Source organism: Spinacia oleracea, chromosome 6 (genome assembly GCF_020520425.1).
Source record: "Spinacia oleracea cultivar Varoflay chromosome 6, BTI_SOV_V1, whole genome shotgun sequence".
Taxonomy (NCBI): domain Eukaryota; kingdom Viridiplantae; phylum Streptophyta; class Magnoliopsida; order Caryophyllales; family Amaranthaceae; genus Spinacia; species Spinacia oleracea.
Window position 1 is genome coordinate 117,060,737 of NC_079492.1, and position 24,929 is coordinate 117,085,665.

Sequence of the window (24,929 nt, forward strand, 5' to 3'; positions counted from 1 at the left end):
TTCCTTATGTTCTAGCCATAAGGCAGAGATTTGCAGTTTCTTCATTTGGTTGTTCCTCATCGTCTTCTGAGTCTGTTGCTTCGCCCCATGCAGCTATCATGGCCTTCTTGAAGTTTGGTCTGTTGAAGGTAGACTTGTTAAAGCGATCTTTGACCTGTTCCTTTCCTTTTCCTCTGGTCTTGTCGTTCTCCCACAGAGGGCATTCACGAATTTGATGATCAGTTTCTCCACATTTGAAGCAACCTTGCTCAGTTTTGGAACTAGTGATTTTCTTAGCAAAGTTCCTTCCTTTCTGGTTTCCTGGTTTGAAGTTCCTATAGAGCTTTCTCATTCTTCTAACCAGCATGGCAGCCTCTTCTTCATCTGGTTCAGATTCATCGAGTTCCTCAGCCTTTAGAGCAAGTCCTCGATTTCTAGAGCTCTCAGGAACAGCAGCTCCAAGATGCAATTCGTGTGTCATCAAGGAACCAGCAAGTTGTTCAATGTTGAACTTGGTAAAGTCCTTGGTCTCAAACAGTGCAGTGACCTTTGTTCTCCAACGATCATCTTGTGGCATGCTTCTTAGTATTTTTCTTACCTGTTCATCTGTGGGAATGATTCTACCAAGAGAAACTAATTCATTGGTTATGTTAGTAAATCTAGTGAACATTTCTTGAATAGTTTCTTTTGGAAGCATTTCAAATCTTTCATATTTAGACATCAAAAGGTCAATTTTGGAACGCTTAACTTCATTAGTTCCTTCGTGGGTTACTTGAAGTAGTTCCCAAATCTGTTTTGCGTTCTTGCACCCCATGACTCTGTTGTGTTCATGAGGTCCAAGCCCACAATGCAAGATTTTGACAGCCATGGCATTCATCTCATATTTATCAAAGTCTTCTTTAGAAAATTCAGACATTGGTTTAGGAACTACCTCGTTTTCAACATTGGTCTTTGTTACCTCGAAGTCTCCAACTTCAATTACACGCCAAACTTGGTAATTTTCAGCTTTGATGAATATCTCCATTCTATTCTTCCAGTATGAGTAGAACTTGCCATTGAACATAGGTGGCCTTTGTGTCGAGTAACCTTCTTCCAGTTTCTCTTGTGAGTTCATACTTTCAGGAACTTCACTCAAACAGGGTTTCCTGTGTTTTAGTGAGTACTGGCTCTGATACCAACTGTTATTCCAGTAGGAACACGCACAAGAGGGGGGGGGGGGGGTGAATTGTAATTGGAACTTTGGTTAAGTTTCTTGCGGAACTGAAGAAACAATCAAGGAACTGAGAATAGAGAAGACAATAACAATAATTGTGAAAACTTCTTGACACTAATCAAGAAGAGAATTCCTTTTATTATAGTAATGCCTCGATTACAATAATCTCTCCAACACAAGTTCCTCTCAAACTTGTGTTCCTCACAGTAATCTACTCTGATTACAGCTCTTTCACTCCTCTCTCTCAGACTTAAACTCTAAGTCTCAACAAGATAACTCTATCCTTACTAATACAAAATACAATTCGTGTTTGGATAACTCTAGATATTAATGATGATTTGGTGTATATATGGCACTTAGGAACTTAGGATTAACTAGGACACAAACTGTTTTTTAGAAAAATCTTTGACAATGCGTTTTTAGGAAAGCAAGAACTCTTAGAAAGTTTGTGTATTTTTTTCAGAAAACTTCTTGGCCTTATATAGAGTTTTGTCCTTAGGGTTTGTTCCCTTCAAAAACTCAACTGCCAACAACTGACACTTTGATTTTCACGTCCCTAGACTTGAGGAACAAGGGGAGACCACTTCCCACACAACTTCCTCAACTGCTGGACGTGTTTAAGACTATGTCAATCACTGTTGTTTTCTAAAAAATGTTTATTTATTTTGTCAAAATATTTAGGAGAAGTTTTAGGAAGATAAAAACTGTTTTTATTTAAGTAACAGAATGTGATGAAAATCTTATTTTTATTAAACATGAAAAGATATTTTATTTAAAGTATTTTCCTTAAAACTGTGTTGCTTGATATTTTGACAAAAACACACGAGTAATCCAAGTTCCTCTAGTTCCTTATATACTACTTAACATATTAATATATTACATATAATCTAAGCAAGATAAACTACCTAGACATATATGTCTTTCCTTTGGTGAGGCATTCAACTCTGAAGCTTCACTTGTTCCAGCTCTGGAACAATAATGAGTTCCTCTTATGTTTGAATAGGAACTCGTTGCCATGAGTCTGTAATAGTTCTTGTGAATATTCGGAACTCTTGATATGTAACTGTGTTGCTCCTCTTGTGACTTCAAACTGGAACAAATACAACTTCCAGCTCTGGAACTCCAGTGACTGTTCCAAGTGTACATCAGGAACTTCACCATCTGATTCAAGTTCCTATCCTAATAGAAACTTGGGCATTTACCTGTTCAAAGTCATTTAGCAACCATAATCAGGAAGTTTGCAATATGTGTGTGTCATCAACCAAAACTTAGGAACAACATAATGAAACTTAAATTATTTCCATGTTCATTAAATTTCCAACAACTTTATAAAAATTAAAACTTCCTTTAGACTTTAGAATTCAATCGTTTTTCATTAATAAAGTCGTCTCAATTTGCAAAATCAATCCCTAGTACAAAAACATACTTTTTCCGCCTTTAAAATCAATAAAGATCGACACTTTAAACCTTTATTCAAATCTGAAAATATAATTGATTATCATAATTAAAATCATCACCTAATTATGCTAATCAATTGACTCATTAGGTCTAGGTTAAAACCCTAATTTGAAAATCCCAATAACACTAGTTTAATATCATAAAAAATCCATGATTTATTAAATCAACAAATCTGAAAAATCATTCTTTAATAATTAAAACAACCTAATGAATCACAACACACAAATCCTCAAACCACGGTATTCATAACCGGTTCCCAGCATTTTAATTACTCAAAACAATATTAATATAATAATTTAAAATACGGAATTTAAATAGAATAGGTAAGGAAGAAGAGAATTATATCAATCCGGCCTATAGCACGGAACAACCACGAATTAATGTGATTGGGTGAAAAAGAAATCGAATACGAACACACACACACACACACACACGTCCGTGTGTGCGCGCGGGAGAGAGGGGCGACGAGCACGGCTGGCGCGCGGGACAAGGCAGCAGGGCACGCTAGGTGCGCGCGGGACAAGGCAGCAGGGCGCTAGGCGCGCGGACGAAGAGAGAGGGCGAGCGAGTGTGGGTGTGAGGCTGGGCGAGTGAGGGCAGCACACAACACAACAACAACGCAGCAAGGAGAGGAAGGGGTGTGGGCGCTGGGCGCGCGCGAAGAGGGAGCGAGCGAGGGCGAGAGGGAGTGCAGCGCGGGGCGCGACACACTCGAAGGCACAAGGCAGCGTGCGGGCGTGAGGCCGAGCACGCGAGGGCACGAGCACTGCTGTGGGGAGTGCGGTGCCGAGCAAAGAGAGGAGAGGAGAGATGGAGTGAGGGGCAAGAAAACAAAAGAGGGTTTATAAATTTTAGGGGCTCATTATATGATGGGGGAGTCCTATTTATCGGCTCCCTAATCCCTTGATGGGCTAGGCTTAGGAGATTTGAGTTGGGCTTAGGAAACAAATGATTGGGCTAGCTTAGGATTTAATTTAAACTCTTTGGATTGAGCTTGATTAATAAAACGAACTGGACTTTTTATTTTAAAAAAAACCGAAGCTTTTAAAAATCATTTGCAACTCATTTAATTTCCCGACTCAAGAATTAAATTCGTTTCATAATTAATTAAAATAATAAATATTCTAATTAATTAAAATACATTAAATACATTTAAATATTATTTAAATGCTAATAAATCGTAAAATGCTTTATAAATATAATAAAATATATTTATAAATATTATAAAAAATACGAGGTATTACAGCAGCCTCGAAGGAAAGAGAACAAGTCCAACTAGCTCTTGAAGCGCATCGAATGATGTCACAAGTCAAGGAGCATTCAATGATGATGCAAGGATTAAGCTTCTGTGAAGTCTTAGGAAGTAATTGATGAATACGCAAAGGTACAAGGCCAATGTACCAAACATACTGCTAAGTCTGGGAACAATGTCCTCAAAGAGTCAAGTTATGACCTAGATACTTAGGGTCACTAAAATGTCCTAAGTGTAGTCTAAATGATTATCGGTATTAAAGAAGTTTTAATTTGTCTAAATTAAATCAGTTATGATAAAGGATAATATTTGGAAGAGGTCGAGGAGAATTACAAGTCTTTAGGTTAATACAAGATAGAGTTTAATGTGGTATCAAATTCCCTGGAAGACTAATCATTTCCTAGCAGAAACTTATCTTTAGGAGAGTCCTAACTTGATTAGAATTGGAAATCTAGGTTTGCTAGGGTAAATCGTGGAGGTCGCCTTGTAAAAGTTATTAGACTCATTAACATTAAACCGGAGCTTTCAGGTATCGCCTTAAAGTCTTTATATTTAGAGTTTGTTCCTGTTCCCAGATAGAGCAGTATTGGTTTATTGGTCTTGTGTTTCTTGTTCATCTTAGTTGTTATTTATTCTATATTTTTAGTAGAGTTGAATTGATGTATGATAAGCCTGAGTCAGGCTTACTAGAGCAAGAGTGAAGATCTCGTGAGAGATCTGTGAGTTGAAACAGTTGAGGGACTGTTTCATTGGGAGAAAGGAACAACGAGGGGTTGTTCCTAGTCATCTGTAAATCAGAGGCAATTTACAGATTGTGGCCCGAGTAGATTAGGTTTGTAAAAACTGAGTTGTTTTGCCTAATTAGTGGATGTGTTTAAGTCCCCAAAGGGGCCGTGGTTTTTTTCTCTCTATTGGGCCTAGAGAGTTTTCCACGCTAAATCTTGCTTGCACTATTTACTGTTTCTGTTTCTAATAACTTATATTTTATAAAACTGTAAAAAATCAATTCACCCCCCTCCTGTAGAACTTCGTGAAACTAACAACATGTTCTGATGTTGAGGAACAGGGATCAACTTCACCACTTTTTTTTAAAGCTTTTTAACTTATGACCAATTTGCTTCCTCTATTTTTTTTCCTTCTTCTTTTTCACTTACTACTGTATATTTTTGGAAAATATTCCCCTTGCATAAATTTATTTTTTAAACAAAAAGTGTCTAGGAAAAGCTAATGGTTATATCTAGTATTTCAATTCTATTTGATTTCATTGTGTCATTATGTACATTAAAAGAGTATGACTACTTAAAGTCGGGTAACCCTTTATAAAATATTATAATTGTAAAAGTACAATGTTTTAATAAGTACAAGTGTATAACAAATAATTTTCAAATTAACATAAAAACATATAATTAATAGCCCTAAAAATGGGTGAAAAACATAAAAGAAGTGAATTAAAGTTGTTTTTCTATAAACCAAGCGGAAGTGGAACCTATTTTTCTTTTAAAAAAAATTTAGAGTTGTTTTGTACCCCATTTTTCAATTCTGGGACCCACCACTGTTCGTACTACCTTCGTTCATGAAAGTTATTTACTCTTTCCGTTTTAGTCATTTCATGAAGTTCTTTACACTCTACTTTATTTAATTTTTAGCATATAAGTTTTATAATTATACCTTCATTTGGCCGACTATAACATGCAACTTGTAATATTTTATCATGGGAATCCATCATAATTTACCCACTCACAAATCACAATACTTTATTATTATTTTTCATCTTTTTATAGTGATAGATAATTTATAACTACTCATTTTCCCGAGGGCGTCAAAATCGCAGCCAGGCATGTATTATGAAATACATGCTATGGGCTTGTTTGTAATTTCCCAGCCATTTTGAAATTGTTGAATAGTCAACCCCGTTTGCCAACTTGGATCCCATATAGAAAAATTGAGTACCAATTTTGTAATATAAATACCATTTTAAAATATTTAGCACCATTTTTGTGATATTAATACCACTTTATAAAATTTAGTACAAAACGAGTACCATTTAAGGAAAATGAATTTCATTTAAAAAAAGTTTAGTACCATTTTTGTAATGCCAATACCATTTTTGTAATACCAATACCAACTCAGCAATGCCAAATCACCACCCCGTTTTACAAATTTACAATTCCGTTATACATTTCCCCCAAAAATATTTAACATTTACATTTACCTTTTTATTTGGGGTTGACATGTTTTTGTAAATACATGCCAGGCATGTATTTGAACTTCCTCCATTTTCCCATTTGTTACTCCACCATCACATGTTCACCAAATTTTTTTAATTATCGTACAACTAATAAGCGTAAAGATCATTCAGAAACGGATGTTATATATATCGTATGGAACATTCCAGTCTAACCCCTAATTTTGACCAAAAATGATCCAACTCAAATTTGTCGCACTTTCTTTAAATAGAAAGTAGTTGACAAATTGACATTGTATTCTCAAATTTTTTTCCTTCCTTAATATAGTTGATAAACTTGAATTATTATTTTTAAATAATATGAAGTTGAATTAATAAGCCACAAATTATAACTAACCCCACCGCCACCAAAATTCACGCGCTACTCTTTCTTCTCTATCATCACTTATATAGTTATATCCAATCCCCCCCCCCCCCCCCCCCCCCGCTTTCTTGCCTATCTTCTTCCCCAAATTCACTGCTCAATTTTCAAAAATGTCTTCTTTCAATCCTTCTGCACCTCCCATGCCTAATTCATCATCATCTTATTCCTCTAATCCAAACAATTACAACCCTAATTACAGTAATAATTACAATCAAAATCACAATTACCCACCACCGGCCCAAATCAACCATGTGAGCCACCAATCATACTCTACTCCACCTTCTACTTCTAGTCTTCTTCCGTATGGCGGTGGAAACGGCGGCGGAGCATCAAGTTATGGGCACAATTACAACCCTTTTCCACCAGGAACTGACCCCGAAATCATTCGAAGCTTCCAGATGGTGGACCGCGATAACAGCGGTTTTATTGACGATTCTGAGCTTCAGAACGCTCTTTCTTCCGCTTACCACCGCTTCAATCTTAGCACTATTCGTCTACTCATCTTCCTATTCAAGAACCCGACTGAAAAGTCCCTCAAAATCCGTATGTATTTTACTTCCTTGCCCACCACGTGTTTGTTGTTTTGCCTCAATGAAATTTTGTGAACTGTTTGTTTTGGGTTAAAGTTTTCACCTTTTTCAAGTTCTTACTATGATTCCCTTCAAATTGTTTCATTTGGTTGTTATTTGTATTGTTTACTACTGCTGTTTGTTTTTGGCTGATTGGAAGTTCATTGACACAGGTCCAGGGGAATTTGCTGCATTGTGGAGTTGCCTGGGTCAATGGCGTGTAAGTTATTTTTAATTTCAATGCTTAATACATGTGATTTCCACCTGGGTTGCTTAAGGTGTTGGTGGACATATCCAACAAGTAACAAGTATGTAAAATATATATGGTGGCTTGGTTGAATAAGGGAAGTTGTTTCTCAATTTTTTTTTTTTTTTTTTTTTTTTTTGGAAAGAAAGCAAAGATATTGTATTACTCTATAAAAAATGTATTACAAACTAGCTATCACCTTAGCGAAGCCAAACCTTCTACGAAGGTACACAACCTCAAGGATATCCCTAACTGTACTAACAGGAAAAACTGAGCATAGTTACAAGGTCTAAACCAAGCTAAGTCAGCCTGCTTTACATTCTTCCCTATAATCTGTACAACTCTATTTTTATTAAAAATTGTATATCCTTTACTATTTTGCTGGACCGGTACACCTTAAGGTCTAGAGAGCACCGGTTCTTGTTTTCCATATGATATCACATTAGCAGCAATAGCAGCATCATACACCTTCCTCCTGAAACTGCCACCCTTCTAGTTTTTGTGGATCCAACCCATCAATTGTATAATGTCATTAGAACTCCTAGAGATGCCAAACTAACTCTTAATTTGTTGGATGCAATCCCGACTGAACCTGCAACTGAAAAATAGATGCTGGTGAATCTCTTGATGCGAGCCACAAATGCAACACATTTTGTTGTCCACAATTCCCATCTTTAGTAATCTATCACTTGTTTGCAGCCTATTCTTCATAGCAAGCCATAGGCAGAATCTATGCTTTGGGATTGAGTATCTGTTCCAAACACCTTTTCTCCACTGCATTTTCAATTCCTGACCACATAAGTCACTACACACTGTCTTAATGCTATGATTCAAGCCTAATCTAGAAAATGCAAAATGTTGTTTGGTTGAACTTCCACTTATGTACGGGGATTTCGATAAACAACTTCTTCCATTTTGTCGAGAACTAAAACTTCTAGGAAGAGCAACTTTCCATGTTTTCGCCAACCTAAAAGCCAACTCCCCACGTTCTTCTATTGTTAGGAACTTCTATTTCCCATGTTTTTCATTATGTTAACCGAACTATGTGAAAAAGCTAATGAAGTTTGGCCTATGAGCTATGCCTAGAGCAGCACGGTTTCAAGCATTTGTTTGTTGCAATTGAATTGTTGGGTCTACGATGTCTTGAATGCCATGACATTGAGGATTATTCCTGTTGGAATGCTGATTTTGTTCCTGTCCAGTGTTGTAACTGTCCATTGATATTTGGCTGTGAATTTGAAATGTATAGTTTGAATGGTTCTCTTTTCAGGCAATATTTGAGAGATTCGATAGAGATCGAAGTGGGAAAATTGATGTACAGGAACTAAGGGATGCTCTTTACAGTTTGGGATTCGCGGTCCCTCCTTCAGTCCTTCAACTTTTGATTTCCCGTTATGACAATGGGAGTGGCCAGAAAGCTCAGCTTAATTTTGATAGCTTTATTGAGTAAGACATCTTGAGACCTACTGCTGTGTGGTATACTAGTCTTTTCCCCCTCATATAGGCCTCTAACCTTGAGTTTTTTTGTTGGGTTTGCAGATGCGGCATGGTTGTAAAGGTGGGCATATAATCCGTTTGCTTGAATTTCTTATTTGTTTCCGCAACTTTCTTAGTTCAGGACACATTGACTAAAGTTCAGTGAGTTTGAAAAGATTTTTTTGCTATAAACAATGGTGATACAATTTACCACAAACATGGTTTAACATTGCTAGTTAGCCGATAATGCTCTGAGTTATTTATCATCGGGTTTCTGAGTTCTCAAGGTTTATGTTGTTTCAAATTACAGGGTTTAACGGAAAAATTCAAAGAGAAGGACACACGTTACACTGGTTCTGCAACCATCAGCTATGATGATTTCATGACAATGGTTCTTCCATATCTTGTAACGTACAATTAACTGAATGTAATTTCATGCTGTTATGATTTTTGTTGGATATGTAATTATGTATTGTTTCTATGAGCATATTTGCTGTAAATGGAGGTAGGTTATTTTTAGGCGGATTTTCCATCTGGTTTGGTGTTGCAAAAATGAATATCTGAATAAAAAGTTTTCCTTTTCAGGAGACCGTCTTAGATATATCAGTTTTTGAGTTGGATGTGTAAATCAGAATCAATGTCAGTTTATGTATTGCACAATTGGTTTTCATATGGTTGTTTCCTGCCTGAGTCCCCATTATTCATCAGAATGCAATTTCACTCTTCAAAGACTTCACCTCTTACAATGCTGGCGATGAAAATACATAGCTAAATCATCTTCATCTAGAGTATATCCTATATTTATATCTCTCATTAGATTGTTACCAAATACATTTAGATCCGGAGGTCCTCTATGAATTCCTAAACAAGTGGAATTATTCTTTCTATTTGATTTCCAAAGATTTAAAGAAAGCAGATCAATATCGGTAGCATAATTGAACTCGAAAGTGACCTTGGCAACCTCATCCAAGTTAATAGAACATAGTTCTATCAAGTCATAGCAAAGCTCAAAGTCATCAACTTGTTTAGGTTGGAATTTTATAAGAGGTCTTTTAATGGCTTCCACAACCGCGTCCATTATTTTCGGGTCAAGCATACTCGTAGTACTTCCTGTGTCGAATAACATTTCAGTTGGCAAGACATCATTTATTCCCATTGAAATAAACTTACCTGAGACATACACATTTGTTAAGCGAGCCACGTAGGATCTGGACTTAATTAAGTCAACTTTGGCACCAATGATCTTGGCCTTTTCGCCAAAGCTCAGTGATCCGGTATCGTGTTCATCGCGGGGGAAGCAATGAGAGAATTTCTTCACCGCTAGTTTTTCTAGCAAGGTTCCGTAACCACGCATGAGACCTGCAACAGAACAACCACCTCAACTTCAAAGGGTGCAATTTTGTACTACTAACTCCGTTTCAAAATGATCGTTACGCTTTCCATTTTAGTCCGTTTTCTAATGTTTTTTGCACTTTGCTTTATTCTATTTTTGGACATGAAAATTTACTACCTTACCCTTCATTCCCCACAATATTTACACTTTTCCACTCACTTTCTCTTACTTTAATCATTTTTTCTTATATTCATACACCTTAATTTTTACACATTTTTCTTACTTAATCCGTACTTTTATTATATTCAACATTTTTTCTACTTTTGTCTTAATATTTGTGCAAATAGTAACTGTAAAGATCTTTATAAAACGGATGTAGTACATTTTACAAAATATTTTGTTTTGTAAGAAAGTATTATATATGAATATGACTCGTGTCATGTCACTTGCCATCTAATGGGAGTAACATCTGACAAGATGACATGAAAAGCCATTGAGTTTTAATAATAGTATAGATTTGAGATGACTCAAGCTGGCTAACCTGTAACTCCTGGAGTACTTAATGTAAGTCTGTCAGGGATATGGTTAGATGTTCCAACCCCAAAAGGCATAGACATGACAGACTGATATCCGAGCCCATATGGGTCCTGAAAGTAAAACTTGTCAGTGCCAATAACACCACTTGTTGTAGTTCCATCACCATATAGAACACTATATGAGCAAGGCTCCTTTGAGTCCCAGGCTAAGTCGCTACATTCGGTGTGATTAGCGAGAGGGAGACCTCTACACATTACATCAATACAACGGACTGCTTCATAGGTTTCAGAAGCAAAGCGGTTATAGTAAGGGAATTGATCTCCTTGTTTATAGCAGGATTCACAAGGAAGAGATTGGACCCATGTGAGGCTGCTTCCTGTGTCAATTATGAGCTCGGTTTTGAGCATAGGTGTAATACTGTTGTTGCGACCTATTCCCACCGGCATCACTAGCAAGTGCTCGTAGGTTGAGTGCGCGCGCATCCGAGTAGATTTTCGAGGGGGAGAATGTAGAAATGTTTGATGGTTCTCGGTTGATGTATCGACGTCTATGGTGCACACGGGTGGAGAAGGAGATTGGTGAAGATGATAATGCAGGTGATGATAAAGGCGGTTTAGGAGTTTGGGAGAAGGTAATGGGAATTAGTATTAAGTGAAAGAAAATAATCGACAAATTTGGGAAAGCCATGAAATAAGTTTTGGCTTCTTTGTTCATTTAGTTACATACTTATGTTGTAGCAAGAACATACATTGGAACATTTAATACGTGCATGAGTCATGATCTTGGCTTTGCTTACCTTTAATTTCTTAAAGAATGATTTTTATGTACATACTCTTTGATTCTTTGATCAAGAATAAAAATTATACTCTACTCTGAATCATGTTATTTTACCATGTATCAAATGTCTCGTCACATAATTTATCTTCGCATTAACATTTAATTTATGATCAAATTGATTTGTGGTGTCACACTCAGCATGATTGTTTTTTGGTGCAAATGAGCCACAAGGGCGGGATGAGAATCGATCCCAGGATCACTTGGAACTCCATCACTCTCACTCAGCATGATTGTTGGTTGTTAATTTAAGTTTTTATGATACTTTTGACGTACAAACATGTTTAATTAGCTGTTCAGGTTTGCCATTCTGCCTTTTGTTGAATACGAACATTTTGCTAACTTGGATCTAGTAATTAGTACGCACGTAGTATATTGTTTTTCAAATGGAACAATGTTGATGATTAAAATACATGGCAAGATCATCTTCGTCAAGTGTATATCCTACATTCATCTCCCTCATTAGATTGTTACCAAATATATTAACATCTTTACCTGTTGTAACAAATCCTAAGCAAACCAAATTAATTTGGTCATCTCGAATCCATAGATGATAAGAGAAGAGATCAATCCTGGTATAGTAGTTAAACTCCAAAGTAACCTTGGCAACCTCATCCATATTAACAGAAGTTAAATCGATCATGTTATAGCAAAGCTCGTTACCATCCAATTTCAGAGGTTTGTACTTCCTTAAAGCACTCTTGACCGCTTCCACAACCGCGTCCAATAACTGTGGAGATAGATGAGACACAGATGAACCCGTGTCAAACACCATATTCGCAGGCAATACATCTTTATACTTGACAACCATCCGTACTCCTGATACATAAACATTCGTTAAGGAAGCCTGGTAGTTTAATGATCGCTCATTTAAGGCCAATTTAACCCCTGCAATTTTGGCTTCTTCGCCAAAACTTAATATACCGGTGTCAGCCTCATCGCGAGGGAAACAATGAGAGAATTTGTTAACTCCTAACTTATTGAGTAATGTTCCATAGCCGCGCATGAAGCCTGCCACTCCTGGAGATTCTCCCTTGAAGGATTCGGGGATTTGATTCGACGTTCCTACACCAAAGGGTACCAACTCCAGCAAAGACGACGACGACGACGACGATGAATCTTGAAAGTAAAAAGTCTCTGTACCAATGACACCTGTTGATGTACATTATATTCATCAAGATATTTGACGTAATAAGAGCAAGGTTCGCCTGATAAAATCCATGATGACATGGCAGTAGCACCACAAAGGGGAGTAGTCTTATAAGGTATTGTTTTACAGGTTTCATCTTGACAATAGATAGGGTCGAAGGTCTTTGAAGCAGCACGGTCATAATATGGGAAATCACCTTGATTGTAGCAGGAGTCACAAGGTAGTGATTGGACCCAGGTTAGGCCACTCCCTGTGTCGACTAAAAGCTCCGTCATTAGCATCGCCATCACTAGTCTGTAATGTGGGATTGGGTGTACATTTGAATGGACTTTTGAAGGGGTAAACGTTGAACTGTTTGATCTGCTCATATGTCGGCGTCTATTATACACACGGGTGGAAAAAGATATCGGTTTTTTTGAAGCTTCGCCGAGAGTATGTGACAAGGCGGTTTGAAAGAGGGTGAGGAGCATTAGGATTATGGGGAGTGTGGGCAAACTCATTCCTGTATTATTATTACTTTTGACAAATTAATGTTTGTTACTTGGATATAAAACCCATAGAAAATTTTGCAATAACATATACGTAGTACAACTAGCTAGCTTCAACATTTTCTTGGTGTGTACAAGAACAGATGATCGACTTCATCATATATATTTAACTTAATTAAGATTCATGACAATGGGGTTGCATACCTTTAATCTTTAACTGATTTTTACCATGATTTCTAATTGTTACTACGTATATGTGAACAACATAGTGTTTACTTCAACTGTGTTTTCTTCGCCACATGAACTTCTCTAAATTTATTGGGCCTGATTGACCTTATATGATCTGATTCTGACATATTTCGCCCCATTGCAAGAGGGAAGCCCTCATTTACTCTTTTTTACCTTTATTCTGGGGCATAAAGGAATGACTGAAAATTACAAATTGGTTAACCCAAGAACAACTCCAACCCAATCATCCTTTCGAAAATTCAGGTGTATATGTATAAGTCGATACGAGTAGTATGTACTTGTATTTGTTTAGTTGCCTAATAAAGGACCCTTTTCAAGTTTTGTAACTAACAAAAGAAAATACTGGTTAATGGTTATGCAAAAAATAATAACATTAGGAAACTTAAGATATGAAATTAAAATTGTCTTTAATAATAAATAAATAAATACAGCACTAATTTGTCTATTACATGTATGAAAAGATATAGAATCCTAAGCTAGAGGTAAGCTTTGTGTCATAAGATGGGTGCCAAAAGAATTAGTACTAATTATCTTATAATATCTGTTAATGACATTGTTACTATTAATTAACAAATATGCCCTGGACTACCTGCATTTTCTAAGGACCTTATTTTATTTGTTTCATTAAAATAATGTCTACTAAACTAGATTAATTAAATGAACAATGAATCTGGTGACGAATTTCATATATAAAAAAAATACTCTGTAACTGTAATTGATCTGCTTTACTCTGTAATTGATCTGCACCCTTGTATTGGAAATTGTAGCCTTCCTATAATGTTCCCTCCCTGCAGAAAAAGAACAACACAATTAACTACAGTTTTATCAAAGATTAAAATAAAAAGAGATTAGAACTTGTTAATCCACATGAAGCTAATTGTCTACACGATCTAATTAGCGATAATGACAATGTATCAGAAGCTCGAAGAAATAACAAAGTCTAACAAGGTGAATCTAAAGCGCGAAAGATCAGCATTGGCATCTATTTAGCGTCGAAAACAACTAAATATACTATCATTTTCACTTATCAGGATAATTAAGCTTTTCACTAAAAGTCTTAAAGGGGGTTACCAAAAAGAAATAGAAGGAAAATAACCAACAAACGGTAAAAGTTTGGGTTAAAACTTAAAAGGGAAAGGTAATTCAAGGCTGCCCAGAAAGGAATTGTTGCTGCTAAAAGTTTGTGGTCCGAGTCACTGTCTAGGTGGGGGGATAACAACATGCCAACATGTATAAATTCCATTGGATTTTAAGTTTGATATGCATGGCAGCTGACAAGTTAGATGTTGGCTGCTTTACAAACCCATGCTAAATGCCAATCAACATGTAAACATATAACGTGTAAAGCAATACGTACTCATATCTACAATGTCGCCTTGGTTCTTTTCCCCTTTTACAAAATGTCACAATGCGATCAGTAAGTAACACCACCATGGATTCATACTCGGAAAAATAATTAATAGAGGATACTAAGGGTATATTCGTAATTGTACTATTATACCATATTATTATATATATGAATCTCATGTACCCGTATTAGGGTAAGCCGTATCATTATATTCACAATAATACCTACTTATACAACGAAGTAAGAAACTAGATAACTTTATTAGTTATCGTGACAATTAACCAGTATATATATGAGCCGGAACCAAACGACTTGTTTCCCCTCGATCGAGGTTAAAGTTATTTCAACTTCTTTACAACAAATGCATATGATAATTGATTATCCCGTGACATCGTTCTTTTAGAATAGATTATTCTTTAAAAGTTTCCATCACTTTCAGTATTGCCTTGGATCCAGTTACATTAAAGCCATAGGTGCTAATCTTATCCAAGCTATGGGCCTGGTTAAAGCGATAGGAATTGGGAAGGAAAGGGAACTTTTTAGATGACAAAAAATACGAAAACGGGTGCCCACCCAGCCACCCTTAAACCTATGACGTTGATAGAAACCCTACTGATTAACTAGTGGATCCACCATAAATTCATGTTGTTCACTTGCCTAATTATTATGTGAAGGAAAAGAAATTAAAGAAGCAACTTTTATTTCATTACAATATATAAGAAGGATACATGAAAATTCCTATGGCTGATAATGAATTGCCTCATTCAAGATTGTCCTCATTAAGGGTTACATAAGCTTGTGGGTGGTTCTTACTAACTATTTTTACCTTTTTCACTAATCCAACGATAACATAACGACGATATCAGTGACATTTAGGGATGGCAATGGGTAGGATCTGGGTAGGGTTTAGTAATACCCGGACCCGGATCCTAACTTTTTGACATATACCCATACCCTACCCTTACCCTATAGGGTCTAAAATTATAAGACCCTTACCCGGACCCTATGGGTCCGACAGGGTATGGGTAGGGTTTAGGGTCTTATGCGGGTCCGCGTAAAACTATAACTTTTATTTCCTTTTTTGTATTCAATTATATGTAATATGCAAAAATAATACAAGAACAACGATTAATAAGACATTTAAAAACAAATAAATAGCTAGTCTTCAAAAATTATCCTTGTCTTTCCTTAAACACAATACATTTTAAAGTACGAAGCTCATAAATTACAAAATCCCACATTCTTAACTACACAACATTAATTTTAATAAATAGGTATCCATTCAGTACTTTAGTAGTAGTTATCGTCAATATCATCATATACTTCATCATCAAGATCTAACAAAAAAAGTGAAGTACATAAAAATAACAAAATTTAAGCGGGTCTAAATATAGGGTATGGGCAGGGTATGGGTCTTAAGGGTCCGCGGGTAGGGTATGGGTAGGGTACGGGTCTGAAAAATTAAGACCCTTACCCTACCCTAAAAAAAACAGCATATGCCCATACCCTACCCTTACCCTATAGGGTCTAAAAAATAAAGATCCATATCCTAATTTTAGGGTAGAGTCTGACAGGGTCCGGGTAGGGTCCTGGACACGCTGCCATCCCTAGTGACATTCATTCGTCTACTAGTATTTAAAAGCAACGGATTCTAAATGTTTGCACAGAAATATCACTATTGAAATGATTGAGTTTTAAATTATCAGAAATCAGAAGAGTTTATATAGTACACTCTAAACAGATCACTATTGAAATGATTGAGTTTTAAATTATCAGAAATCAGAAGAGTTTATATAGTACACTCTAAACAGATGCGAAAAATCTCTAACCAGAAAACCTAACCCCAGAGTAACAGATCCTTGTGTTGGGTTGATCGAAGGGCCAGGGACTTAATCGATTCAAGGTATATTCTAACAAACATATCTATCTGATTTAAAGAGGTAAGATAGAATATATCTCTATTATATAAGTGAAGAGTTAAATTTATTTTAGTAAATACACTTTTGGTGTCCCCATTGGTTTATTAAAATACCCTCCACACGTATAGAATAGAGAATATAATGACAACCTACCCAATAGGAAAAACTCAAAAAATATTTTAATCAATCTAGCCTCTTAAATAAATTCTTACCATTTTATCAATTTGTTTATATGCGTACGGTTCTATCTAACTTATATGTTTCTTATATTCGCATGCATCACATTGATATAATATTTTTTACATGTTATTTCATGTTTAAAATGTAATAGCACAAATATGTTTTTGTATATTCGCACGCATTGTGTGCGTATAAGACTAGTATATATATAAGAGTACCTTGCTAGCTTAACTAAGGTAGAATGAACCACACTATAATCAAAGGGTTTGGCAATTGGCATCCACGAAAGATTGACAAGGCAAATTTCTCTTTTAGGAAAACAGGCTAAAAAGGAATAGGCCAAAAAGGTCAGCTTTCGATAAGTAGGATTCACACAAATCATACGCCCCAAATAAGAAAAACACTCCTAACTATCACAATTTTTGTGTTCAAATTAGGCGGTTGAAAGGGAGAAAATCACGTTTATATTAGGTTGTGGTTTCGAATTCGGCTATTTCTTTGAAATATTATTACTAATATAATGAAAATAAAGCAAAGGTGACGACAGATAGATTGTGATATAATAATGTCTCTTTCCAGATATAAGCCACCTTATACTATTTGTTTTTATTTTGGTTCAACGTTGATTATTGAAGACAGGAGGAATTCAATCATAAAAGGCTTCATATTTATGCATGATTGATCAAGACATGTTTAATTATATATAGGAATATTTATGGAAATTCTTATTTTCGATACCGGATGCTTTATGGTAATGTCAAATATCCCAATAAAAAAACAGAGAAAAAGACTAGAATTTTAGCTCTTCACTCAATCATACATGAACCTTGCAAAATTTGCTATGTATTAACATAACATGCTTTCTACAAGTTAAATGTCCAATTAAGGAGTATAATTATGCGAAGGCTTAAAAAAAGTCATACCTTTCAAGTTGTCTAGCGGTCTTGGGAGGGTAATGAAAGCTGAATATAACGCCACCATGTCTCCAAGGCGCTAAGCCAGAGTATTTCTAACAATGTCATCATCTCTCCTTCCCCAATATTAGTATAAATGGAATGTACAAATTCCTCAACCAAATATGAATAATGCCGTTAATAACATTGACAAAATTGTGAATGTACACAAGTCCTGTAAATATCAGAAAATTTCTGCGTTAGAAATTGACTCCAATCAAGTATGATCAACTTATACAGTAAACAAAAAAAATGTATGATGCCAGCATGTCTAATGAATTGCATAAGAAGATAAGAAATGTTACCAAGAATGGTGTTCTTTGATATCCAGAAGAAATGTAGAATTGTGGAAGATAACTTTTCTGCAACCCAATATTATAAACAGGGGTACCACTCGGATAATAAAGTCCATAATTCCTTTCAGAAGAAGGGCCAGGCTTCAAATTCTCATTGAAAAGAGCAAACACATACACTGTAATAGGCACTGAAGGCTTCCCAGGGGTACCTTCTTTATTCTCTATCTTCTGCAGCAAATTCCCATTATAAGTTGCTGCATTTTGGACTGTTGCCCCTACCTCATTCGGGTCACCCTTCGAAGGCCAACCCGTTTCTGATATCTGGACTTCTATATCACTATGACCCATTTTCTTAATCGCAGCATAAATTGCATCCAGTTGGGCATATAACATGTTATCATAATGTAGGTTGGTAACTGGGTCAATCATACCCTGGTTAGGCCTAAAAAGGACATAATCCAATGATATTTCATTCGGGCTACCCATGTAAGCGAAAAATGGATATACATTGATGAAAAAAGGAGACTTAATTTGGGATTGGAAATCCAACATGGGTTGGAGATATTCAGCTAAATCGGGTCTAAATGACCCAGAGGATGGAGGGTAAGAAGTAGCCAAAATCGCGGTGGAATGGGCGGTTGTGACAGTAACTTGGTTAGTTAATCCAAGAGATTTAAGGGCATAATAAACACCTTTCATGGCAGGGAACAAATAAGACATTAACTGTGTATCACCCCCACCTAAAACTTCATTACCCACCACAATACAGGTAATTTTGGTTTGGCTAATATAAGGTTGGACATGGGTTTGGATCCAAGCTTGAGCTTTAGATGGGTCACTCATGTTCTGTAGATACTCACTTCCAAGCCCGATTGTAAACTGGACATTCGAGTTGGCGAAGGCCAAAAGGACATTCGGGTCAGCGTCGTAGAGCTTGACCCGGCTTACTTGGATGGATTGTAGTAGTATTGCAACTCGGCTAGGGGAAGGCAGGTTATTGGCAATCTGCCCATAGTTAATTCCCACTCCTAGGCCATCAGTTTGTAAAATTGAGCCTGCAATCATTATTACCAACCAAATTAGACTTTTATTTAAAGGCTTCCTCAATCCCTTACCATTACGCTAAATCGTAACCAATTTTACTGTTACATAAAAGTATCAACATATTTCAACATAATCCATTACTTTTTTTTCATATGCACAGGCATTTATTCTTTTGGTCAGGTAACAGTTTGCATAATTATTTTTGTGGCAACAACACATTATGCATAATTAGGTAAAGCGTACAAAATGAAGGAATAACGGTAGGTGCCAAATTTCCAAAGCAACAGTACAGCTAATCTTGAAGAAAAGTTTGCATATGATATGAAAACACATCTCAAAAATGGAAAATGGGCAAGTGCTAAATTCTATGTCACAATCAAACTTTGATGGGAGCTAGTCCTGTATCGTTATAAGTATTCCGCCTAATTTTCTTTTATCATACTTCGTAGATAATTATTTTTACTGGATTCCAAACAAAAAAAATAACAAAGGGAATAGCCATAACAAACTAAGATTGAACTATCATAAATTAATTACAAATCAATCAAGTATGCATGAAAAATGCATACTTTGTTTAAACACCAAATATATTATTATGACAAAATCTGTTTTACAAAAATTAATCTTTTAGTTTTGAGATTGAATCATGTCTACATCATTGCCACTATCCTTCGCGAATCACGAACACCCAGAAAGAAAAACAGAGATAGAAAACACTGAAAGTTTAAAGGAGAAGAAAAAGTACCTGAAAAAAGGAGGAAGAAGAGGGAAAAGGACGCAATGAGTGAAGATGAAGTCGACATAGCCATGGCGGATCTGATAACAACTAATCACCCTCTTAATTAATATAATAATTAAGAACAACTTCAACTTCAACTTCCTCTGTTAATTAGAATGAGGAAGAAATTAAAGAATAAGATTAATCTGGGTGCCACCTTCTTCTTCTTCTTCTTCTTCTTCAATTGTTGTTGTTGTTAAGCTATAGTTTAGTTTACGTCGCACATTTATTATCTGTGTCTGTTTCTCTCTCCTCCGATCTGCTTATATTGGGAGAGGAAGGAAGAAGAGAGTGGCGTGTGGGAGCAGAGAGAGGAAGTTGCGCACCCCTCTTAAATACTTTTTACGAGCGAGTACAAGTATTTTATTTTATATATGGACCACTAAATAATGGGGAAAATATAATGTGATATGGTAAGGTATGGAATTATGGATCTTGCAATTATGGGAATTGTGTAAACGTATACAAGGTTTCTTCAATTTTTACGTTTTATTTATAGACACATACCAAAACTTTGTTTCACCTTCATTAACCGACATCTCATGTTTTTATTCTTTTTTATTGCAACTAGGTCATACGGCAATTGCCAACTTGAGACTTCTACTACGTATTTTTATCAACTTTTTTTTTTCTTCTTTTTTCTTTTTGGTATGGGTAACTTTTTAATCCAGTATTTTAGTCAATCTTTTTAAAATTAAATTTGGATACATTTTTAGTTACGGCTGTAATGGTAATGGTCAATAAAGTACATCATGCTATATTTCCTATTTTCTTCATTAAAACTAAGATTTAGATTTTTCTAAATATCTTGAGATTTTTTTGTGTGTGTACACAATGAAGATTCTATATTAATGAAAATCTTATTACAAATAAAATAATATAATAAGATAATTAAAGTACACCTTGCTATATTTCCCTTTTTTTTTTTTTTTGTTAGCACCCGGTTCACCCTTAGGGCTAATCCGGATTCGGGGCGAGTTCTGGATGGATAGGTTCTATTCCCCTCCCAATTGTTATTGCGGGGGATCGAACACGAGTTCTCCCAACCAAGTTCAGCCCTAATCACCACTGAACCAACAAGCAATTGGTATATTTCCCTTTATAAATCCTCACTCTATCAACTTTTTGAGAGATTTTATCTAATGTGGCTGTCAAATACAAATAAAGTAGATATGTAAATAGTGTAAAAATCTCAAACGTTGCGTATAAAAATGAATGGAGGAAGTATGAAATATTTTATATAAGTATCTATTCTATAATTGATTGGAGTCATATTAATACCGAAGATTTTTCTTAATTTTCTTTTTTCAGATGTTTTCATATTATTGAGTGATTTGAACATCATAATCATAATCATAATCATGAATTATGATTAATATATATTGTACTACGCAATTGATAATAATATTTGAAGCGTACTATATTGCATTTATATGTGTGCAAACTGCAAAGTCTTGTGATCACTATGTCAAAAGAAAATTTGGAGTATCAAGTACCAGACTACAAATCGTGCATTAATTTAACTTTGGCCTAGTGGAAAGAAGAGGCCATTTACACTATAAGGTTAAATTAATTAGCAGTTCAATCCCCATTTGAAATAGGTTGAGGACGAAAATCATATTGCAATTTTATGTGTGCAATAGTGTGATCACTATTGTCATAAGAAATTTTGAGTATCAAGTATTACAAGGTTACGTCCAATTTGCATGCCACCTTCACTCTCACATTAGTACCCTGTGTGATATTGTCCTCTTTAATTGGAATGGGTTCGTACGAATTAGTTTTTGTGCACCCTCCCAAAAAGTCTCACTGTACTCTCTTCACCAAAAAACAAGTACTACTCCATCCGTTTTAAAATTATAGTCATGTTTTCTATTTTGGGCATCCCAAACTTTATAGTCATATTTTCATATTTGGACATTACTTTCCCTGCTTTTCCATATTCTATATTCCACTTTTTACACTTTTCAATACACTATATTCTACTTTCCCACTTTCTCATACATTATATTCCACTTTTCTTAAAACTCGTATTTTTAGTCAAACACTTAAAAATAACTATAATTTTGGGACGGAGAGAGTAATATTTAAGGCAACCCTTACATATTCTGCTGATGTGCTACATGGGTTGACATCCTAACACCAGTCGGATAGGGCATTAGTTTGGCGGAAAACGTTTTCAGTGAAAAATGATTTTCATTGAAATTCATCAGCGCGTCTCCTCTGAGACCAGTCACACCATCAACTTGATGGTGTGACGAGCGCAAAAACAATAGCGTACCTCCCCTAAAACTATATAAAAAAAAAAAGTAACAGATCTAAACTATAAAAGTAACATACCTAAATTAAAAAAGTACCTCCTCTAAAATTAAAAAAAAAAGTAACATGTCTAAACTATAGAAGTAACATACCTAAACTAAAAATGTACCTCCCCTGAAACTATTCCGTATAAAAAAAGTAACATGTCTAAACTATAGAAGTAACATACCTAAACTAAAAAAGTACCTCATCTAAATAAAAAAGTAACATGTCTAAACTATAGAAGTAACATACCTAAACTAAAAAAAATACCTCCTCTAAAATTATTAAAAAAAAGTAACATGTCTACACTAGAAGTAACATACCTAAACTAAGAAGGTATATCCCCTAAAACTACTCCATATAAAAAAAGTAACATGTATAAACTATAGAAGTAACATACCTAAACTAAAAAAAAAGTAATTCGTCTAAAATTATAAAAAAAAAAAAGTAACATGTCTAAACTATAGAAGTAACATACCTAAACTAAGAAGGTATATCCCCTAAAACTACTCCGTATAAAAAAAGTAACATGTATAAACTATAGAAGTAACATACCTAAACTAAAAAAAGTACCTCATCTAAAATTATAAAAAAAGTAACATGTCTAAACTATAGAAATAACATACCTAAATTCGCAAGTGTGAACTGGTCTCACCATCAGTTGATGGTGAGAACAGTCTCATACAAGAATTTGGGGAAATTCATTGTTTAAGCAAAAATACAATTCCAAATTGTTTTCTAAAAGAAAAATTGTAGAGAAAAAGGAAAATGAAAGTAGATGGATGAGGATCGATGGGAAGAGAGAAAAAGGAGGTAAGGATCTAGAGAAAAATTGAAAATGTGATTCCCTTCCTTTCAAATGAAAATGTTTACCACCCTTGAAAGTGTTAATGGCAGAAAAAATATTTTTCACCATTTTCCATACCAACACAATGTAAAATGATCGAAAATGAGAAAATCATTTTCATGAAAATGTTTTACGCTAAAACAAATTCCCTAACAAAAAGCACTAAATACTTATATAGGCTTTGTTTGGCACGCCATTTCAGACGTCTCAAATAATAAGGTGTTGAAATTTTAAGCCACCTTGAATGATTAGATCGGTTTGTCAAGCACCTTAGATAGAATATAAAGTCTTGAATTCAGACGTTACTTTGAGTAACGTTTCAATTTAAGTTGCATAAATTTTCATGTATTTTACCTTTAATTTTTAATTTAAAACAACTATTTTATAAATTTCAGCTCCTTAAAGCTTAAACCATTAATTTTACCAAAAAACTTATATAACCAGATACCTTATTAGTTTCAGCTTCAACCTTTCCCGTTTCAGCTAACTTATCAATTTCAACCCTATTTTAATTATTTTTGCCAAACATAGCCTTATACAATTATAATATATACAATTATACAATTATAATATATACCTCATTTTTTTTTGTTTTTTGGTCACTTACTATTCATGAAGTCAAAGTAAAATAGTTGACCGTACCAAAAGAAAGAAAGAAATTACGTGAGATATTGTTCTATATAAGTATTAATACTAGGTTAGGTTCATTGCAAACGCACGGATGAGACTAAATAAATTTTTTTTCTAATCTGTCTAATTTATTTAAAATAATTTTTTAATAAAACAAAATCAGAGAAGTATCAAATTTTACCATGGGTTGTTGGAAAATTAGATAAAATTATTATTTATTCGAATTATAAAGTGATTAGTGTTATCCTAGGTGTTTAAGGTTTCGCCAAAAATAATTAAGTTGGGAAAAAAACTTATCATACCTTTATCAGGTAACTGTTTCTTTTAAAGTTGAATGATATCCATAACTGTAACCATACCCGTACCTAGGGCTACGCAAAACTATTCGAAAAACTAAGAACCCGAAACCCCCCGATCCGAAAAATTGGGTACCCGAACCGATATGGTTATCGGTTCGGGTACCCGATCCGAAATTTGGTTATTGGATAAGGTTGCGGATATCATTTTATAAATAACAGTTACAAGATAATGATCCGATAAGCCATTTTTTAAAGTTTTTCCTAATTGAAATATTTTTTCCCAATAGCTCAAAATCCTAAATGTTAATAATCAATGTATAGTTTGAATAAATTCTAATTTCATTATAATGTAGTCAAAATCATGTGTTAATGTTGATATTTAGTGTTGAATGATATTATAATAATCTTGTTATAAATACTATATTTTCCAATTGGATCATAACGGGTACTCGATATCCGATCTGAAAGTTTGGGTACCCGGTGTACGGGTAACCGAACTTAACGGCTCGGTTCATGTATATCAATTTTAGCCTTATTGGTTATAGGTTACCTGATCCGATAATGCTATTGGTTATGTACCCGACCCATGCTCACCCCTACCCGTACCCGCTACATAAAATGGAAGAAAAATAATAAAAAATGCTTGTTTGGGTATGGGCATATACGGAGTAACATTATTTTTTAAAAACCATTGCATGTAGGCTAAGAGTATAATTAATTATTATTTTTTAAAAAGGTTTATGAAAATCAAAATACTATCTTGCTATTACGGAGTAGCAACTTACTACGTATATTATAAAAACAATAATATAAATAATAGTTGTTATTTTTCCAATCCTAACATATATTTTCAAATTAGTATTAATATATTTTGTTAGATTTTTGCCATAACACACATGAAATCGTAATTTTGGAAAAAAAATTAAGAAAAGAATTAGGA

General features: G+C 34.9%; 4 protein-coding genes across 4 annotated transcripts; 1 reads left to right on the top strand and 3 right to left on the bottom strand.

Annotated features, from left to right (window-relative positions):
• The first annotated feature begins 6,556 nt into the window (after window positions 1–6,556).
• LOC110796073 (probable calcium-binding protein CML48) lies at window positions 6,557–9,404 on the top strand. The gene is made up of 5 exons (XM_022001103.2): window positions 6,557–7,054; window positions 7,254–7,300; window positions 8,598–8,773; window positions 8,867–8,885; window positions 9,114–9,404. The coding sequence occupies exons 1-5, from the start codon at window positions 6,622–6,624 to the stop codon at window positions 9,222–9,224; spliced, it is 786 nt and encodes a 261-aa protein (XP_021856795.1). The 5' UTR covers window positions 6,557–6,621; the 3' UTR covers window positions 9,225–9,404.
• A 21-nt stretch (window positions 9,405–9,425) lies between these two features.
• Window positions 9,426–11,386, bottom strand: LOC110796061 (protein ASPARTIC PROTEASE IN GUARD CELL 1-like). Its single transcript, XM_022001092.2, has 2 exons — window positions 10,678–11,386; window positions 9,426–10,162 (listed from the first exon to the last, which is right to left on the bottom strand). The coding sequence occupies exons 1-2, from the start codon at window positions 11,153–11,155 to the stop codon at window positions 9,537–9,539; spliced, it is 1,104 nt and encodes a 367-aa protein (XP_021856784.2). The 5' UTR covers window positions 11,156–11,386; the 3' UTR covers window positions 9,426–9,536.
• Window positions 11,387–11,889: 503 nt separating this feature from the next.
• On the bottom strand, window positions 11,890–12,944 carry LOC110796060 (protein ASPARTIC PROTEASE IN GUARD CELL 1-like). The gene is made up of 2 exons (XM_022001091.2): window positions 12,785–12,944; window positions 11,890–12,659 (listed from the first exon to the last, which is right to left on the bottom strand). The coding sequence occupies exons 1-2, from the start codon at window positions 12,942–12,944 to the stop codon at window positions 11,890–11,892; spliced, it is 930 nt and encodes a 309-aa protein (XP_021856783.2).
• Window positions 12,945–13,782: 838 nt separating this feature from the next.
• Window positions 13,783–20,362, bottom strand: LOC110796072 (glucan endo-1,3-beta-glucosidase 14). The gene is made up of 4 exons (XM_022001102.2): window positions 19,880–20,362; window positions 18,100–19,145; window positions 17,765–17,969; window positions 13,783–14,182 (listed from the first exon to the last, which is right to left on the bottom strand). The coding sequence occupies exons 1-3, from the start codon at window positions 19,941–19,943 to the stop codon at window positions 17,910–17,912; spliced, it is 1,170 nt and encodes a 389-aa protein (XP_021856794.1). The 5' UTR covers window positions 19,944–20,362; the 3' UTR covers window positions 13,783–14,182; window positions 17,765–17,909.
• Window positions 20,363–24,929: the final 4,567 nt, after the last annotated feature.

Coding starts and splice junctions, on each gene's coding strand:
- LOC110796073 (XM_022001103.2), top strand. CDS start 6,622: ATGTCTTCTTTCAATCCTTCTGCACCTCCCATGCCTAATTCATCATCA. Junction 7,055..7,253: donor TGAAAAGTCCCTCAAAATCC/GTATGTATTTTA, acceptor TCATTGACACAG/GTCCAGGGGAATTTGCTGCA. Junction 7,301..8,597: donor GTTGCCTGGGTCAATGGCGT/GTAAGTTATTTT, acceptor TTCTCTTTTCAG/GCAATATTTGAGAGATTCGA.
- LOC110796061 (XM_022001092.2), bottom strand. CDS start 11,155: ATGCGCGCGCACTCAACCTACGAGCACTTGCTAGTGATGCCGGTGGGA. Junction 10,163..10,677: donor AAGTACTCCAGGAGTTACAG/GTTAGCCAGCTT, acceptor GTTCTGTTGCAG/GTCTCATGCGTGGTTACGGA.
- LOC110796060 (XM_022001091.2), bottom strand. CDS start 12,944: ATGGCGATGCTAATGACGGAGCTTTTAGTCGACACAGGGAGTGGCCTA. Junction 12,660..12,784: donor CTATTGTCAAGATGAAACCT/GTAAAACAATAC, acceptor GTACATCAACAG/GTGTCATTGGTACAGAGACT.
- LOC110796072 (XM_022001102.2), bottom strand. CDS start 19,943: ATGGCTATGTCGACTTCATCTTCACTCATTGCGTCCTTTTCCCTCTTC. Junction 19,146..19,879: donor CTTCTTCCTCCTTTTTTCAG/GTACTTTTTCTT, acceptor TAATGATTGCAG/GCTCAATTTTACAAACTGAT. Junction 17,970..18,099: donor ATCAAAGAACACCATTCTTG/GTAACATTTCTT, acceptor TGATATTTACAG/GACTTGTGTACATTCACAAT.